The sequence below is a fragment of the Sinocyclocheilus rhinocerous genome, unplaced genomic scaffold, assembly GCF_001515625.1.
Source record: "Sinocyclocheilus rhinocerous isolate Xijiao unplaced genomic scaffold, SAMN03320098_v1.1 scaffold492, whole genome shotgun sequence".
NCBI lineage: Eukaryota > Metazoa > Chordata > Actinopteri > Cypriniformes > Cyprinidae > Sinocyclocheilus > Sinocyclocheilus rhinocerous.
Window position 1 is genome coordinate 1,337,490 of NW_015626069.1, and position 19,260 is coordinate 1,356,749.

Sequence of the window (19,260 nt, forward strand, 5' to 3'; positions counted from 1 at the left end):
ACAAGCAGAGCCCCCATCAGACTCAAGCCGCTCAGGGGCTGCCAGGTAAACAAAACTATCGGAGGAGAGAAATGCCCCTTCCTCTGGCTCAGGGCAGCATTTTGGGAGGGGGCTCGGAGGGGCTGATTCCACTGATGGAGATGAGGGACAATCCTGAGGATACTGAGGTAGCACAGCCACAGCTAAATAAACAAAACTGTCTGTTGCAACAAAAGCATCAGCATCTTTGCTGTCAAGTCCTGCTGTTCTTGAGTCATGTTTAGTGGTCGACAGGGGCAGGGGGGAAGGTGGAGCAGATTCAATACTGATATTAGGAGATTCTAACTGGGGGTATGAAGCGATTGATTTTGGCGTACTTGTGGTTCCCTGAACAGCTTCTGTTACTGCCCACTCATGCGATGATATCTCCTCTTGAACAAATACTTCCATGGAGACTGAAATCTCTTCTTGTTTTTCTGATTTTGAAGAAGCTCCCTCTTGGTCGAAGGTCACTTCCATAGTTACTTGAGCAGGCTCAGAGGAAACTGCATCCTCATGAGAGACAGTCTCAAAGTGACTGCTCCTAACTTCCCTTTCTGCCTCATCTTCCAAGACAGAGCACTCTGGGGACTGGCGAATACTGTCCTCGATTTCCACCCCTTCTAAATCAGTCGTAGAGATGCCAAGAATCACATTACATTCAGCATCTGCATTCAAATTCTCTAAGGGGAAAAGTCCATGCTGTAAGGAGATATGAATGTCAGATGTCTCGTCTTGTATCATTACCTCCCCATCCTCTTGCTGTTCATGATCTGATGAAGCACCACTGCCTAAATCTGAATCACTCTCTGGTTGCTCATAGCTCACAGTTTGAATTGCATCAGATGGCACAGTCCCATCTTGGTGTGAGGTTTGAATGCCACTGGATTCAGAATCGAAAGCATCTGCATCAACTATGTATGAAGTATAATCATCCTGATCATGATTATTACTCTCACTATTACAGGGAAGACAACTTTGCAGTTGGTCTGGGCTTTGGTCAATATCTTCAACCGAAAAACAGCTTTGTGTACTTTCTGTTGAATTTTGATTAATTTGTGTTACACATGGCTCAGTCGGATTTGTGTGCTCTACATGATCTGTGACATCACGTGCTGACATCACAGCACAGTCTTCATCATACAGCTGTTTGATGTCACATTCATGTTTGGCATCAACTTGATCCATTTTCACCACAAGCAGGTTGTCAAAGGTATCTAAGTATTCAGAAGTATGAGAAAGATCCCTCTGCTTGTCCGTGTCCTCTTCTAAACACTGTCTTTCCAGCTCAAGAAAGAGTTCATCTGAACCCGCCTCTGAGCTGGGGCAGGGGGAAGCACTGGGGGCTTCTGAGCCTCCAAATCCTACAGGTGGTGTCAAAAGGGGCCAGTGGCCTGAGGATACAAGTTGTTGTGTCTCCCAGTCCTGTAAATGAGATTCCTCCTCTTCTACCTCCCAAGATATACCACTTGTTTCACTGCTCTCCAGTTTCAACACTGCTTGCCAGTTTCTCTCCTCCATCTCCATTCTCTCCTCTTCTTTTTTTTCTGGCTCTCTATCAATCTCATTCTCCTCCTCCAACTCCTCCAAGATTCTGCGTTCATCTTCTTCAAAGCACATTTCTGAGGCGGTCTTCTCTCTGAGCCCGCCAGTCAGAGGAAGCCAGCCCAATAAACCATCCTCACCACCTTCTTGACTGATACAGGGAGACAGGGGCAAACCCCCATAAGTAAGTCCCTCTCCTTCTTGCAGGAAAGGTGATGGAGGATCCAACAGGTAAAAAGATTCCTCATCACTCTCCTCGCCAAGTACAGGGGGAAGTGGGGGCAGGATAGGAAGAACCCTCCCATGCCCCAGTGACCTTTTATTACCCCTCATACTCCGGGGCCAGGTACGGGCTTTACTGGGGGGACAAAATACTGGTTTTGGGGGTATTAGCGGAGTGGTGTCTTGGTCGTGTTCCAGTAGGGGTGAGTCTCGCTCATTATCAGAGGTTTTAGCTGCAGTAGTATCCCAGTTTTGTGGTGGTTCTTCGGAGACACTTCTAACACACATTGGGGCTTGAGACTGTTTGCTCTGCTCGCCTCTCTTTCTCTCAGCCTTAGAGATACTAGGACTAGGTTGTGGAGAGTCTGACTGAGTAAAAGTAGTAGTCTCTGAGGGTGGTTGTTCTTTTGAGGGAGAAGACAGAGCAGTAGCAGGTTTGTGAGAGTGCAGTAGGAGGGGCTGTTTTTGTTTAAGCGGATGAGGAAGATGGGAAGGAATAGGGCTAAGAGTGGGAGTGAAAGACGGAGAGCTGGAGACAGGTGGAGTTTGAGGACCTCCAGAAGAGGCAGTGGAGGGTGAGAAAGGTGGTGCCAAAGGTGTCGATGATGTAGAAGGAATAGATGAGGCTAGTAAAGATGGTTCAGGATGGAGAGGAGAGACTGGGATTCCAGCCCCAGACAGACGCTTCTCTCCACTTTCTCCAGGTGAACGCTCTAAACGTTCTGCAAACTCAGGGTAAGTAGGGGGCATGAAAGCTTTCCAGGAGCGCCGATTTGGATTGTCCTTCTTGTCACCGCCCTGGTGCCGCCTTTTGGTCACAACAGCTGCCCCAACGGCAGCTGAATTTGATGCAGGAATGACCACTGCAGAGCCGACTCCTCCAACAGGTGACATACTCTGAGGGTCACCGGTGAGTTTCAGAGCATCAAAAATAACTCTTTCATCCAGCTTTTTCAGACCTGAATCTGTAGGCCCTCCCCGTGCAATAAATACTCCACCTAAGTCGGCTCCCAATGTCCCATTGCTGGAGAGTGTACTCCCCTCACCGCCCCCTGAGCCCAGAGTGCTGCGAGAAGGCTGACTGAGCTTTGAGCCTTGATCAATCTGCTCATTGATGCGCATAGTGTCGTAAATTGAGCGCTGGGGTACATAGCAGTCCTCAATGTATGCCTCCTCATCATCACCCTTCCCAAGGCACCTGGGGTTCTGCCGCAAGCAGTCCGGGCGGCTCAGAGGTTTTCCCATCCCAAACCACAGCGCCCTCAAGGGGCTGAGATGGGATGGTTACTATTCCACAAACAAAGCCTGCTGTGAGTAATAGTGAGGTTCTGAACTACTTCGACAGCTCACCCATGAGTCCTGTAATAAAGGCATACATGGTCATGCACTGAATTCTCAGTATACAATGTGTTTCGATGCTTAACATCCAGCATAAATATCTAAGTAAGAAAAGGTACGAGCCCTCGATTCAGAGCTACATGGCGGCATCTGCACATGCAGTGCTGATATGCATTAGAAATGTCTCTTTTGCACAGATAAATCTTTGAAGTAACATAATAAATATTAAGAAAAATATACAAAAAGGCTGATAAGTGTCGGAGTCAGACGTGGAAAATCCATAACAGGATAATAACATCCCTTATGGACAATATTCCTTTGTTTCCTTTATGAACCGCTGAGTCCTAAACCCTCAAAACAAGAGCAAAATCCAAAATCTTTTTCTTCCTTAGTGCTGCTTCCTCTTGACTCTCCTTCCCGCTGCCACAGCAGGAAAAATCAAAGCGGGGCTTCAGCTAATTTCACCATCTCCAAGAGCAGCAGCCAAAGCTGTATGAGGCTCCTTTTAAGGTGAGAAGTCCACACTCTGTTACACAAAACTGAGTTCAGCAAAGAAAAACAAAAAGTGTCAGTCAGGAGATTTTGTCTCTCATCTCCCTTTTTCTTCTAAGTATATAATGTAATAGTGATAATTCCTTGGAAGTATTTCCAAAAACAAGGCATCTTGAGAAAAAAAAAACACTGTAAATTTACTTGATAACACTAAAGATATTTAAAGAAACAGTCATAAAAACCATAACAGACTCACGTTTCTGACAGTCCTACCAGTGCTCCGGCCGTGTATTCTTTATCAATTTCTGCTTCCTCTTTTTAATCCTATAATGAAGCATTAATAGAGCATGTCAGGAAGAGAAGCCATCTGTGTCTGAAATACCTCATCCTCCTATTTTATCTAGTCCTCTTCAGCAGACGGAGCACGAGGGATTGAAATCAATGAAATCCAACACTCTTTGTGACATGTTCATTTCATATTAAAAGTTAAAAAAAAGATGTTCTTTGAACATGAAAAAATAAGAATTTCTTTTGGGCAATCCTTTCATCTAGAGCTTGGGGAAAAATCCAAGGGTCCAAAAGGCATCTGTGTCCAGGAGGGTTGAGGATATGGAGATCCAATGAGTCCGGTGCAGCCGGGGAGAGAGTGTAGAGTCAAGAGATTGTATCCAGAAGGCAGAGACCCAGACAGAGCTTCATTCCAAGTGCTGCCTTGCACTTCAGGCACTGTGATTTCCAGACAATCCCTGGACACGCTCCCTCTTCTCTTATTTTCTTCTTTCAGTATTCCAAACACAAGGGCTCAGCTAGGCTCCACGCAAGCTCCTTGCTCTTCTTTTCTCTGATTTATTCTTGTGCAGAATTTCTTTCTCGTACACGCTTTTCTCTGTGTCTGTTCTAAAGCCACTACACAGCTGAAATGGTTTGCAGCTGCTAAAAAAATCTCCCAGTTTTCCTCTCTCGTTCACTCCCCCTTTCTCGCACACACACTCTCGGCTCTCTTTTTTTCACTTGCTCTCTCTCCCTCCTTTCTCTCTCTCTGTTTTTATTTGAATTCAGCTCCGTTTGTTCTGTTTCCTGCTATGGTATTAAAACACAGAAAGTGGTCCAATCATGCCGGTTTCCCCTTCCAAAAAAACACACGAGACAAGGCTATAGGAGTGAGCCCAAGATAAAGTTAGTGGGAGGAGGGACCATGGAGTCAGTGCGAGTGACCAATCCAGGGATCTGACGTGTTTCTGCAGAATCACTGGATAAAGGGTGCAGCTTATCGCGTTCTACGCGCTATAAAAACCATCTTTGCAAACGAAAAATAGTATTGGAGAGGCTACAAAGCGTTCACTAAAAGTTTTCTTCTATCATGTGTACAGTGAGCTTTCAATGAGTCAACTGTGTGACTGATACAGCTCATTCTCATTTTGTATTTGTTATATTCATCACTTTTCTGTAATATAAACCTGAATCAGCTGGGATAAACACTCCCAATCAAAAAAAGAGCACATGCCTGAGGCAAAACACAAACTCAAGATTACAATAGACAGACAGACAGGAAAAGTGAGAGTGAAAATGATAACTAAAAGTGGGAGTGGTCATGCTGAAAGAGGAGGGAGCCTGTGTGAGGGAATAAAAAAAAATAATGGCTGGCTTTCTTTACCCCCTCAAATAAACTGTCATACGTGGAAGTAAAAATCCCCTGCACACATTCCCTCTCACTGTTCTGTCCCCTCCCTCCTTTTTCTGATGGGCCCTCTGTAACAGCAAAATAATACAGGAGGACATACAAAAGTCTGCCATATTCACACATCCTACTTGTGCATTCCCGTCTGCTACTCTTCTGTAACACAATCCTGTCAGGACAGACCATAAGGGGGGGCTGGAGCCTCTGATGAGGGGCTATAGGATAACGCAACATGAAAATAAATGAACATTCCACTTAGAAGTGTCCACCAACCCAGACCAACATGAAACTGGAATATAAGAATATAATATTTAATTTTTTTATGTGCATATTGTGCTAAGCACCTCATTGTTTTACTGCAGATCACAATCTGTCTATCCTTCTTTCAAAGTTCACTCTTCTTGGCATTCAAACCCACATGATTTTCTTTAGTGCAACATAAAAGGAGAAATTTTGAAGAATGTTTTTTTCCAGGCTCTTTTTCATGCAATTACATTTCAAAAAGGATGGAAACGCATCAAGGAAAAAGGCCAATGCAACTTGAGTTCTATGTTTTGAACCAAACTGATATATAAATCATTATTCACTGACACATTAGACATTACTACTTCTGTAATGAACTTTCATTAACATGCCAAAAATGAAATAACCTTTTTTTTTTTTTTTACTCACACAAAGCAATCATATGACTTTAGAAGATGTGGAATATAGCGCAAAAGTCCCCGCTGAAAGGCTTCAGTAGCCATTCACTGTGATTACAAGGAAAAGATTCCTTTGTGCTCCATGGCAGACAGTAAGTCATATGGATTTGGGATTTCAATAAGGGTCAGTAAATAATGACAGTAAATGTTGAGCTATTTCTTTAAGAAGCTCCAGCAGAGAATAAACACTGAACGCATGTCTGCCCATTCTTCCTAGCACTCAGTCCAAGAAGCACAAATGTATACAGAAAAATGCACACACTCATGCATGAAAAGGGGGAGGGGCTGGTTCGTCCTCAGCGATCTAACTGTTGCTCTGAACCACCACGCTCCCCGTGGCCTGCATCTCAAGCAAGCTAAATACTCTGTCTTTCTTATAAACTCTTTCCCCCTCTGTGTCAGTTGGGTTGCAGCTGTCATGGCCGCTTCCAACACAAACCTCCCAACAGAAACAAAAGAGGTTTGTTGTCCATTTTGCTGGTGCTTGTGCTCTCTCCCTCGACCCACATCAGACTAGATTTCAGTGAGCTGTATTACTTGTCTAATTTAAAACCGGACACATGTGCATCCCAGACACAACTGGAAGATAAACAGTAATATCAAATTCATTTGTACACAAAATAAAATAAAACATGAGACCAAAACAATGATTTTAAACATGTGTAACTTATCCAAACCTTATCTTATCATTACACTTCCTGATACCAACTGAATTCATGACTGCTTGACTGGTGCATCCCCCACTCTACTTTTCCCCATTCTTTCAGTGACTGGTCATTTGGCCGTTTGTCACGCCTGGTTAAAGAGTCTTGACTCAGACAGGAAGAGGGAGGGGTTCAAAGCCCCAAAATCCCCTAAAGAGACTGTTGTTGAAAATGAACTGACTGGCATAGGTAAAGTGCTGATAGTGCTTTGTGTCTTGTACTAAAACAGCCCCCATTTAAAGACTGGCGGTCACTCAGCAAAACAAGCACGAGGCCCGAGAACATTATTGACTTTAGAGGAGTAATTGTTGCCTCAGCAGAGCACCTGTTGATATTGTTTTTTTTTTTCTTTGTTGCTTGCCCACTCCTACTCGCTCTCCATGCCTGATTGCACTAAAAGTAAAAGGTACTAAAAGCCTCATCTGTTTGTTTCGGTTGTTCATCTACTCCCCTTTTCTCTCGTTCCCATTGCCACACTGGTTACTAGGTAGCATGTCTCTCATTTTCTCTATCTCAGCAGTAGATTTATAATTAACCACAAGGCTTTACCTGAATGACTCAATGTGTGCATTTGTTCTCTCTCACCACCACTGACACAAAGACATATGGAGCAGAGACAGGAATACAAACACCTCTCCTAAGAATGAGAGAGGAGTCTGATCTTGCCACAAAATTAAAGCAATAAAATAAGTTTTGAACACATTTACAACATTCACCTTTAGTTTCACATTTAGCTAATATTTTTATATTATTTAAGGGGTCTTATTATGCTCTTATTATGCTATTAAGTCTTGATTTTGTTTTGGGGGTGTACTAGAACATGCTCTCATGCTTGGTGTTTCGAAAAACACATTATTTTTCACATAATTTACATTATTATAATACCTTTCTCCCCAGCCTGGCATGAACAGCTCGATTAGTTCCAGGTTTGATGAAGGCCAGCCTTTTCGAAAAACGAAATGTGATGTGATTGGTTAGCTGTCCCAGTGCGTTGTGATTGGCGAACAGCTTAGACGGTGTTTCAGTACTGCCCCGCCCCTTGCCAAAACAGCAAGTTCCATCTGCTCCGGTATAGTTAAGGATGGCGTCAATATTGCCATATCAATTTGAGCCGGATTCAGACCCCGAGAATATTGAACAAGAGGATCGCACAGAACCTTTGCACGCACAGATATTGCAAGACATATTAGAGTGGTAACGTTAATGTTGTTTCTTTTTTTTGGCTGAATCACGTTTTAGATACGATGTCAACAACCGCTTAAAAATAAGTGCATTTACTATGTACAGATAAGTGCAACGGTAATATGTATTGTTTATTTTTCTTTAATTCTAACATTCTAACATGAATTGCAGTGAATTTATTTATACCATAGTCTCATAATTGAAGTGTAAATTCTGCAGATTACATCATTGTCCAGTATTGTACTGTCCGCAATATGAAAAAAAACAGCGTTTCTTCGACGGTGAAAACTTGATGCTAAAGCAGCTCTTCTTCTTATTCGTTTTCTCTGATGCACTAACTCTGCAGCAGCACTTCTTCTTCTTCGCTGTCGTCTTGTCTGATGCACTCAACCAAGCATTCTAACCATGATCTCGCCCCTCCCCAGCCCCCAACCATTCGAATTTCCGTAGGTGGGAATTATTTTAATGATATTCTAATGGGCCGCTTTGTGACATCACAATGTTTAGGCTCACTTAAGTGACTGCATTTAATTAAGAAGAATTTAATTATTTATTCTAATTATTTAGCCTGACATGTTTACTGTTCCAAAATGTTCTATATGTTTCTTAAAAATAAAATGTGTTCAGTGGGAAAAAAAAGTAGTTTTTTTACCCAGACATTTAAAAATAACATATTTTAGAGCTGTAATCGCAATACTGTGATACCGTGAAACCGTGATATTTTTTTTTATCTAAGGTTATCATACCGTCAGAATCTCATACCGGCCCATGCCTACACTGCACACTGACTAAAATTCAAAAAGTGAAAAAGCATAATAGAACCCCTTTAAAACTATTTGTTATTCTGTAAAAAAAACAAAAAAAACATGTAAAATTAAATATTACAACCTCTTGTTCCCACACCCAGTCATCATTACACTGATAATTATCTTGGTAATTATTTTCAAATGTCAGTGGGGTCACCCGATTTACATTAAGTTCCTATTTATTTCTGTTGGTGAGCTAATTGAGAATAACTGGAAGGGAAAGTGGGCTATTCTATGGAATGCCACAGTAATGCGCAACAGCTGAAACAATATCAGGCAATGGGAACAGCTAGAGAGAGCATGACATAACACACGCATGTGCACATACACTTGAATGCCAGTGTGTGATGTATAGAACAGGGTCAATTTAGAGAAATTAAGTCATCATATTAGTCTAATCATGTTATCCTAAATTAATCAAACCTTTAGTGCAAAAAAGAAACTGAAAATGAGCAGGCTGACAGAAACATTAAATTTACAGAACTTTCACTCTGAGGTTGAAGATGTTCCACAGAAACATAAATAATACTAGAATGACATCAGAGATCACGGAGATGGCACAAAAAAAACACAAAAAGCTGTACGAGGCTACAAAAGACATATCATCATCACAATCATAGACTGTAGCAAAGATTGGAATACTGTTATCTAACTAGACCCAACTGAAAGTTCGATAGGATCTCTGGGTCGACAGGATATCCAAAATGTGTGTAAGTATACATCATGGTAAGATTTGTTGCACTTAAAGGGGTCATGAACTGCATTTTTTTCTTGAGGTGCACTTATAATGTCACTATGATTTTTACATCAAAAATTGTCATCATTTTGTAATAAAAGGGCTTTTTCTACCCTGATTTTAGCCCTCTGATTTGAGCGCTCTGTTGGGAGGGGCGCGTCTGCTCTGAGACTTCAATGGAAACACCCACAGCTATGATTGGCTGAAATACGAAGTAAGTAGCCTATTACACGTGGAGCTGTCTCGAAAACTTTTACTACGTTTTTACTATTACAGCTGCTGAGATGAACTAATCGTGAAAAGTGTTGATTACAGCATTATATTTAGATCTACTCCCGTCGCATGAAAGGTTCATTGTAGCCGATGACAGACTGTTGACTCACGAATGCTTTCATCACAACTAACAGTGTAAACATTATGTAAATAAGAGATTCATTGTGCAGTGTAGACTGCGTAATTGATAATAAACTCGCGCTGTGTGATTGAAAGCTCCAGCAATTATAAAGGGAGTGTTTTTTGATCGCTTTCTGTATATAATTTAATCACAATTTAAATAACAGATTATTTTCACGGTACTCAGAGAAACAATGTGTAGTTGACTGTTTAGTCACTGGCTTGATTTACTGACGCTTAAACATTAGAAGGAACACTTACATGTTGTGGTATTACTGTCGGATCTTTTTTTACAGTCTATGGTCGGATCCGTACCTTACAGAAAATTTGCAAAGTCCGCCCCGAAAATGCGACTGATTTACCAAAAAATTCACAGTGAAATGTACTGAACAAACAAATAATGTTCCACTTATACATCCTCATAGTTGAAAATAAATAAGCACTTTCCAAGCATTAGGATCCACTGTGGAAGGTGATGTTATTTTTTAGTCCAGTGCTCCTGTATTGCTTTTCTCTCCTTCTCATCTCACTAATGCTCCAGTGGGCGGGGCCAAAGACACAATGATGTAGAGGTAGGCATTGATCTGATTCTGCAGAGGTGGGCTTTCGTTGCACTTTTACGTCATAATGTGACATAATGAGAGTCGTTTTCTGATCTTGGCTTCAATAAAAGGAAGTTTTGAGCTCTGACAATTACAGGATATTTTTATAGTACAATGACCTCTTACATGTCACAAAAGATCAAGGGAAATTTGATTTCACAATTCATGACCCCTTTAATGTAAATTATTACTTTTTATGTTATTCATTTTTATTTGGGAGTTTTTTTTTTCATGAGATTAACCATGTTAATATTCAGTATATGTTAATATTGCAAGAACTTTGCATTACCTTACTGCAATTGTGATAAATGAATTCTTCCAGAAAAATAATCAGCGCTAATCTGCTTCATGTGACTGTGAGGCCACAAGATTGATGATGTTAGAGGGAAACCCCTAAGGTTTGGGTGGGGGTAGGGCAGGTCATGACATAGTCTCTGCAGATGTTATTGTGGAGGAAAAAATATGTGATCACAAACTACGTAAAAAGAGGTCAATAAAAATAGACAAACCGGCAGGAGTGAGGGAGGGATGGAAAGAGTAAAGGGAGTGAAGATATAAGCGAGGGTGACATGATATAAGTCATGATATAAGTGAGGGTGAGGACAGCATGGACAACCTGATGTGATTTAGAAGCCATTCCCTCATCCCAACAGCCCTGCAAAGGAATTCCCAGTTGGACAGGGGGCCCTCGTTTTACTCCAGTCTAGCACTTTATCCCGCAGCGCCGGCTCAAGCCTCAGCTGCTCTGGGACCGGGCGACATGGGAGCACACAAGGGTACATAAGGGACAGGAATTTTAGGGAGAGGGGGCAACCACACCCTGCTTATGAGAACGTGTGTGAGTGTGTTTGCAGGGTCCAGGGAGGGGAGACAGCTGGGATGCCAGACGCTCCACACGGACTGGAATTAGAAACATTCTCACACATGGACCTGCGGGCACACTCCCACAACATACAAACACACCTTCTGTGTCTACACCTCATCCTACAGCACACGCCAACCTGCTGCTAAATATGAGAACATATCCAGACGGGAAGCACCAGACGACACCGGCAAGACATTTCACATTCAAGTCACAAGTGTGACAAGTTTCCCTGTTTCTCTCCAGCCGATTTCCACGACATCTCAATACGCTCATTGTTGAAAAGCTAAACAATGATACTGACTAATCTGACACCTTCTCTTAATACCCCGTGCCACCCGCAGCTGCCCCGACGGAGCTTACACAACAAAAAAACCTCTCAGTCACACACACGGGATCACCCCTCCCTCTCCGCCCCTTTGAGCAATGACATCATTTGGATTTGGTGTCTTTGAAATGGAGTCTGGCTTGCGTGGGGCGAGGCGAAAATGAGAGCAGACTATTTTGTGGCAGACAAACGGGCTGCACTAAAATTTATCCTACAATGTTTCATTACAAAGTGGTAGACGAAAGGAGAGAAATGGGGCAGAGAGGATGGAAAAATGACGAATGCTGGCAGCCAGCTTGGATGAATACCAAAGATGTCTTTCTGAACACATTTTATTCGTTTTTCTCTCTTCTTCCCCTTTGTAATAAATGAGATCCCATTCCACAGCTTCCTAAAAATAACCTATAGAATGCAAATACATACAGTGGGGTTCAAAAGTCCACCTGTGAAAATGTATTTTTCAAATTTATTTCTTTTTTTCCCTGTTACAAATGATATTCATGCAGCATAACATTAATATAAGCATAAGCATTTAAGTGAAAAATTTACATTATTTTATGAATGTCTCAGTATTTTTCTTTAATGAAAATATATAAAATTAATATTTATATAATTAAAATATTTTAAATAATGTTTTAATTTTTAACTGACATTTTATATTTATTTGTATAAAAATAATAAAAGTTATAAAAATAATTTGACTTATATTGTTTTGCTTTTAGTGTTATAGCTCACACTGCATCTTGTATTGTCTTCATGAGTTAGAGATATGTGGTTGTCTTTATTTCAAGGCCTTCAAGGTCACAAGAACAATGTTAAGAAGAAGTAATTTTCCATTGCCTTTGCTTGCAATACCAATTGCTGTGCATGTCACACAAAGTCAGAATGAGCATTTATAAAGACACAACCAAGCATCTGCTCATTATTATTTTTAAAGCGATATTTCCCAATGGAAATAGAAATCTACTATACTAAGAAATAGACTGGGAAAGTTGATCCCATCCCATCTTTTAAAGCCTATTGTACTATATATGCTTATATTTTTGTCCTGGTTTGACTTAATACTTAAACACCCCTGTATTGATTAGACATCCACATGAGCTGAGTGAAGGTATGAGTCAAGAAAGGGGGTAGACAGGGAGTAGAACAGCAGAAATACTCAAAAATGGAAAAAAGCATGAGGAAGAGACAAAAGAATTTCTCAAGACTTCCTCAGTCATCCAAGTTTCTACAAAGTAATACATGAAGACAAATCAAGGACACTTCATTAAAAATAAAACATTTAACTAATGACAGACCAATATACCGCCCAAAATCCATAATAATTTGGGTATGCATAATTCATATCTGAGCCCTGATCAATAACTCTGCCTGCTTGGCTGATTAAAACTGATGCCTTACCAATCACTACACTACAGTTCAAAAGTTTGGGGTCAGAAAGATTTTTTTTATGTTCAAAAAGGCTGAATTTATTAGATCAAAATAACGTAAAAGCATTAATATTGTGAAATATATTTGAAAAATGTCAGGTATGTGTCATGTATATCCTGTATTTTCAGCAACATTACTCCAGTCTTCAGTTTCACATGGCCCTTCAGAAATCATTCTAATATACTGATTTGCTGCTCAAGAAACATTTCTTATTATTATTATCAATGTTGAATATTGATTAATATGCTTAATTGTTGCTTAATATTTTTGTGGAAGAAAAAGAAAAAAAAAAACACTTGGATGAATCACCGAACACACTATAGTAAATGTGTTGTAGGTGGATAGATTAGAAGTGGGTTAGTGTTTAAAATAAGGTAGAGCTGGAAGTGGGTGGACTACAGAGGGTTCTTGCCCCCGACCCCCTCCCTTCTTATGCTCCCATATTGACGCTATGGACTGACACAGATTAGTTATGCGGTCAGATTTAGCTCAGTGTCCATCACAGTGCTGACATCTTTAATGAGCTTTCTGTGTTGGCACTCAGTGGGATGCAGTACTATTAAAAAGAACCTGCAATGGAAGATTTTCCTCGCAGGAAATTACAACATCTCTAAAGAACGCAAATCACAGTGACAAATTTCACCCTTCCAAATTCCAAGAACTTTGAAAGTACTAAATGTTTATTGCTATTTAAAATCTTTAAATGTTACTAAAAGTTCAGTGGACTACCTCAATACCACTCAAAGTCTTTTAAACTAGTCATACTGTTGTTGCTGAGCAATCAAACATGGCGGAGGAAGGAATGATTCAGTCTCAGCAAGGCATATTTTGTACAGCACTGATTCACTCTCCTGCTCCTGGAGGTCTCGGACGCCCACAACATCCGTCATTTCCTTAGTTCTACTCCTTCCCACTTCCACCTACACCTCTTCACTCTCACACTCTCCTTTCTTTCGCCACCCTCAAGAGGCATGAGTAAGTGAGATACAGACATTTCATCAGACGGTCAGGGGAGGAAAGGTGAACTCAAGCTGCCCACGCTGAGGATTTAAGAGCTCACATGTCTCTCCTTATTCTCTTGCCACCATCACAGAGAACATGATGAGAAGAAAACAGCAAGAACATGTTGGTAAAGAAGGATTTATTAAGGGCGAGAGCCTTCATCCTGCAGTAATACAAAAATTTATATAATATCTTTTAAACATGCATACTTCTAGAGGGCTTTACAACTGACCAAAATGAAACTAAAACCACACTACGGCTTATTGTGATTTAATTATATAAACATGCAGAATGCGTTTCAGAGTGAAGTGAAATTATTTGCTCAAGCAGCTCATGATCTGGTGTTTTCAGTGTCTCAGAGCTGTTGGGATTTGCAGCAAACCGTGCTCCACATAAATTCCATCTCTGCAATGTGATGTGAGTTTGGGTTGCTTATGGTTTAATATTTGAAAATGTAGAAATTAAGACCATAAATATTAGTATTGTAATTTTATAGTTGTACTATAAAATAAACTATTATTTTTAAAATATGTATTATTTATTTTATATTGAAATATTACAATTAGACAGTTAGGTATTCGGTAATGCGATATATCACGGTAATGAATATGCACGATATTGTTATAGTGGGCACTTCTAAATACCAATAGTAATATATCTTTTGTTTGATACTTTTATTTAGTATTATTATTATTATTATTTGATAGTAAAAAAAAAAAAAATCCCATTTAATCACTAAAAAAAATTTTTTTTCATCAGAAAAATCGCAATTTGATTTTTTTCCCCCACGTCCCACAGCCCTGGCTTGATGTGATTTACACAATTAGAACATGTTTCTGGATCAACATCCTTTGCTGGTTCTGGAACATCATCCTGCATCATCTGCAAATCATTGTCCACTGAATTCAGGGGAAGGCTGGTTCATTCAGGAACACGTCATACTTGGGTAAACCACATGGTGCACAACATAAGCTAGACCTTGTTTAGATATGGAAAAAAACAAGAAATAATCATCCGTGCCACATGAGCTCATGTTTAGGTAGGAGGGCTGAGCCCCTCTAAGACTGAAATTTTAGAACCGCCTGTGCCACACGAACATTGTTAGCATACAGTGGTTAGCACAGAAAGCAATCTGATACCGCAAATGATGGATACAGTACAGACAAAAATATACAGTTTGCAAAATCTTTTCCTACCTTGAATTCCTGAAGTTGCTGTTTGATGACCTCCACTTCTGTCCCCACGATGGCCTGTGTGTCCAGCACCTCCTCTGCCCGTCCCAGCAACCCTTGTAGGTCAGCTAGACGGGCGTAGAACTCCTTCATTCGCTCTTCTGCGGCTTCTATGAGTGCCAGACGGTTCTGGCCCCGCTCTGCCAGCTTGCCTGCCTGTCTGCTTAGTGCTTCAGTCTCTCGCCTGAGGGCCAGAAGATCAGGAGAGCTTCCCTCTCTACGCAGCATAGTCGTGCATTCTCCACCATGACTCTCTAGCTCGGCACGGAGGCCACTGAGTCGACTCAGGAAGCCCCTGACAGCATCAGCCTGTGAGGCCAAGGAGTCAGTATCCCGTCCCACAGGGCTAAGGCTGTCCAACTCATCGTCCAAATCAGCCAGGCGGGAGAAAACATCTCGAACATGTGACTGGACCTCTCCCACACCTTGCAACCGGGACTCCAAGGATAAGCAGCATTGCTCTGTCTGTGGGGGAAAGAGAAGGGACAATTGCAGGTAAATAGAGATGAAGTTGTGGGTCATTCCTACTATGCAGTAGACCAATCATATGTTTCTAAATATACTGGATAAGCATATTAATGTACGCAGTAATAATATTACATAATATGCCTGAATTTTTCATTTGCATTTCACCTTTTTGGTTTAAGCGCATACTGTCATTTTTGCCACATCCCTGAGTGCTTTTAACATAAAGCACTGCCAATTTACTAAGAAATACTCAATCATTCCTGAGATGTTTTAAACATACGTTCTTGGGAAGACAGTTTAAAATTAAAATATAGGGCTTTCCTGTTTCTCAAATTAAATTTTCCATCCTGTCAGTATGTAATGTCCCCTTAACTAACAAAACACAGTTCCTCAATTACAACATTCTCCAGGAAGTGACACAGTTTTTGTGAAAAAAACAGCAGAAAGTTTTAGTAATGGATTTGATCAATTCTGTGGTGTTTGTGTTATTTGGTTTCTCAATCTAAAAAAATAATAATCCTGTTTTATAAAATTGCAGAAATCGATATGAAAACAAGTTTCAAAAGATGAATAAATAAGTGATATTAAAATTAACTTCCAGTTGGTGTGGCTAACTTGCAATCCCTCACTAAGTGATAGCTAACTTTAGCTCTTTATTTTTTATCCTTAGAGGCTTACTCTAATAAATTTCTTGCTGTTATGTAAATACTTTTAAATAACATTACAATAAAAATGTGCTACACTTACAACATAAGTATATTTATTTTTTTAAAATGAAATGTTCAAAATGTACTGCATAGACATGCAGTATTGCACAATTGTATTTGTATTGTATTTTAATCTTAAATACTTAAACTTTTGGCGGCAAATCTTGAATACAAGCTATTATGAAAATAAACAAGACAAATTTAGACCAACAGCCAGAAAAAGACGGCGTCTTATTTTCAGCAAACATGACATGAGCGCAGACTTAAACTACAGATCAGGTTATATATAACATCCCAACTACCGCCTCAGTCCTGACACATTCCAGAGGCTCCTGATCATGTGCAGATTCTCTCACCTTCTCAGTAACTTCTTCAAACTCTTTTTCCGCATCACGAGCTTGCTGCAACAGCCTCTGGCCACCATCTTCGCCGGCCCTGGAGATCTCGGGCGCATCCTGGAGTAGCCCCAGAGCCAGATTTTGCAGGTATACTACCTGTGGCTGTATAGAGTTTAACAGTTCTTGTTGGCTACGAAGACGCTCCAGGCTTTTGTTGCTACAAGCTTGCGGCCCAAGCGCCTCCTGAACCTCGATCTGATGTCTGGCTGCCTCGAGTCTTCTCTCCACAGCCAGTCTCCCATCTTCAAACTCCTTCAGTCTGCTTCCCAACTCTTCTATCTGAGCCGTGCGTCCCTGTAGTCGCTCAGAGAGACCATCTATCCTGCGATTCAGCTGGGCTTTTTCATCCATCACTTCCTCTTCACCAGTACAGCTCTGCTCCAGCAGCTGATCTGCTGCCGTGTTCAGAGAATCTAAGAGGCGGCGACGACGATCCAAGTCTAGGCTCAACAGTCTAGCCTTTTGCAAAGCCTCGTCTAAGGTGGAGGGGTCCAGTGATGGGTGGATCTCTGCCTCCCTTTCCTCACATTCTGCAACCCAAGGTACAAGCTCATTGCGATGTTGTTGGTACAGCTCAGCACGGGACAGTGTCTCTTTTATTCGACTATGTTTATTAGAGGTTTGTTGGTTCATGCCCTCCCAGTCTTGCCTTAAGGTGTTTAGTCGAGTCTGTAGGGCTAATCGCTCATCTCCAGCAGGGAGGGATGCTAGCAAAGATGTCCCCTCGGCCTGGATGAGCTCATAGGATCCACGTTGTTGTGCTATGGCTCGCTGGAGATCCTCTTGTTGGGCCAAAAGGGTCTTTAGAGCATCAGGTTGGCAAGGAAGGCCTTCAGAAACCCCAGCAGTGTGATTCCCAGCCTGCCCGCCCAACCAGCCACGAAGCTCGTCAAACATCTGCTGGAACTGCTGAGTGCTGGACAGGGCAGCCTGCAGCTGGGACAAGCCATCAGCTGAAAGACAGCAGTGAGGGGGACTGTTAATATTATGCACATGCTGCACGATACTGGAAAAAAACTGACATTGCGACAATTTGTTTTTCTGTGATATACATTGTGAAATAAAAAGATACAGGAATTTTTACCAGATGCTACTGTAAAATTACAATACTAATATTTATGTCTTAATTTCTTCATTTTCAAACTGTTACTCACCAGCCCGTTCTTCTAGGTTTTTGAGGGGCCCGCTCACACTCTCCAATCTCTTGTGTAACTCATCTCGGAGATATGGTTCGGCCACAATTGTGCTGAGCTCCAAACACAGCTGCTCAGCCTGGGCAAGTTGACCTCGTCTCTGTTCCAGCACAGCACGGATCTCCCCAGTTTCCTGAAGCCTACGGCGCAGGGCTTCAGGCTGAGCGCTTAGAGAGGCCTGCGCATCCAGCCTCTCACCTAGATCGGCCACGCTCTGAGACAGCTCCCTGAGCAGGGCCAAGTAGCACTCGCTGGTTCCCTGCGCCTGGTCGATCTGCTGTGAGCGGCCGGTGAGACGAACGGTGAGGTCTTCCCACTGCTGTGAAACGTCTGCCAGCTCCTGCCTCACCTCCTCTAGGTCCTGTCCATCTCTAGAACCCTCGTCTCCAGACGGGGAGAGGATTCCCTCTGCCGCCCGAGTCAGCTGATCAAACTGGGGTTGCCGTGTCTCAAACTCACGTAGCATGAACTGACAGGATAAAGAAAGAAATTTAAAGTGATTTTTGTTGAAGCGGATACGTTTTGAGAACAAAACGTTTCATTTGATTTTTTGAATGAAAATCTGAGCCATGATGTCAAAATACCAATTTTTTTATTCTGTTCATAAAAACAAACAAAAAAACTAAAATAATTTACAGTAATACACTTAATAGAGAAGAATATAAGCAACCATAGTTTTAAAAAAATTATTTTTTTATTGTAAAAGTTTGTTTTTTGATAAAACATTTGCATGAACTATTTTATGAAATAACGTCACTGATCAATAAATTATTTGCCTTTTGAAGTAGGACTACTTTTATTGGTGGAAATTATTTTTTGACAATGTAACACAGACACTGTCAGTGTGTTTAAATTGTATTTAATAATTTGTATTTAATGAACATTATGAATAGACCCCTATAATGTGATATTTATAGATTTCCTGTCCAATCTGTAATTTGGTAGACAAAAGAAGATTAGTTTACCTGCACTTGCTGTTTCTGTGTGTTGAGCATGTTGGGGTCGATACTCAGTGGACCTAATACGCTCATCATCAGCTCTTTCTCTCGTAGCCATGGTCCTAGCTGACTGGCTGCTGCAGCAAAACTACCAAGCCTATCAGCACACACCTCCAATTTAGTCTGCTTCTGAGCTGCAGTCTGATTGGCCTTCGTCCACCGTGAGTCTAGGAGAAAGAGCAATATTTAGAACAAATATCACAAGGACCAATCCTGATGCTTCA

General features: G+C 41.3%; 1 protein-coding gene across 2 annotated transcripts in view; it reads right to left on the bottom strand.

Moving 5' to 3' along the window:
• macf1a (microtubule actin crosslinking factor 1a) overlaps nucleotides 1-19,260 on the bottom strand; it is a 201,704-nt gene that overhangs the window by 33,544 nt on the left and 148,900 nt on the right. For both annotated transcript variants that reach the window (XM_016515233.1, XM_016515239.1), the window contains 3 exons: nucleotides 18,000-18,387; nucleotides 16,804-17,798; nucleotides 15,237-15,737 (listed from right to left, as the gene is read on the bottom strand). In XM_016515233.1, coding sequence (XP_016370719.1) covers nucleotides 15,237-15,737; nucleotides 16,804-17,798; nucleotides 18,000-18,387 — 1,884 coding nt within the window. The remainder of the gene's footprint in view (nucleotides 1-15,236; nucleotides 15,738-16,803; nucleotides 17,799-17,999; nucleotides 18,388-19,260) is intronic.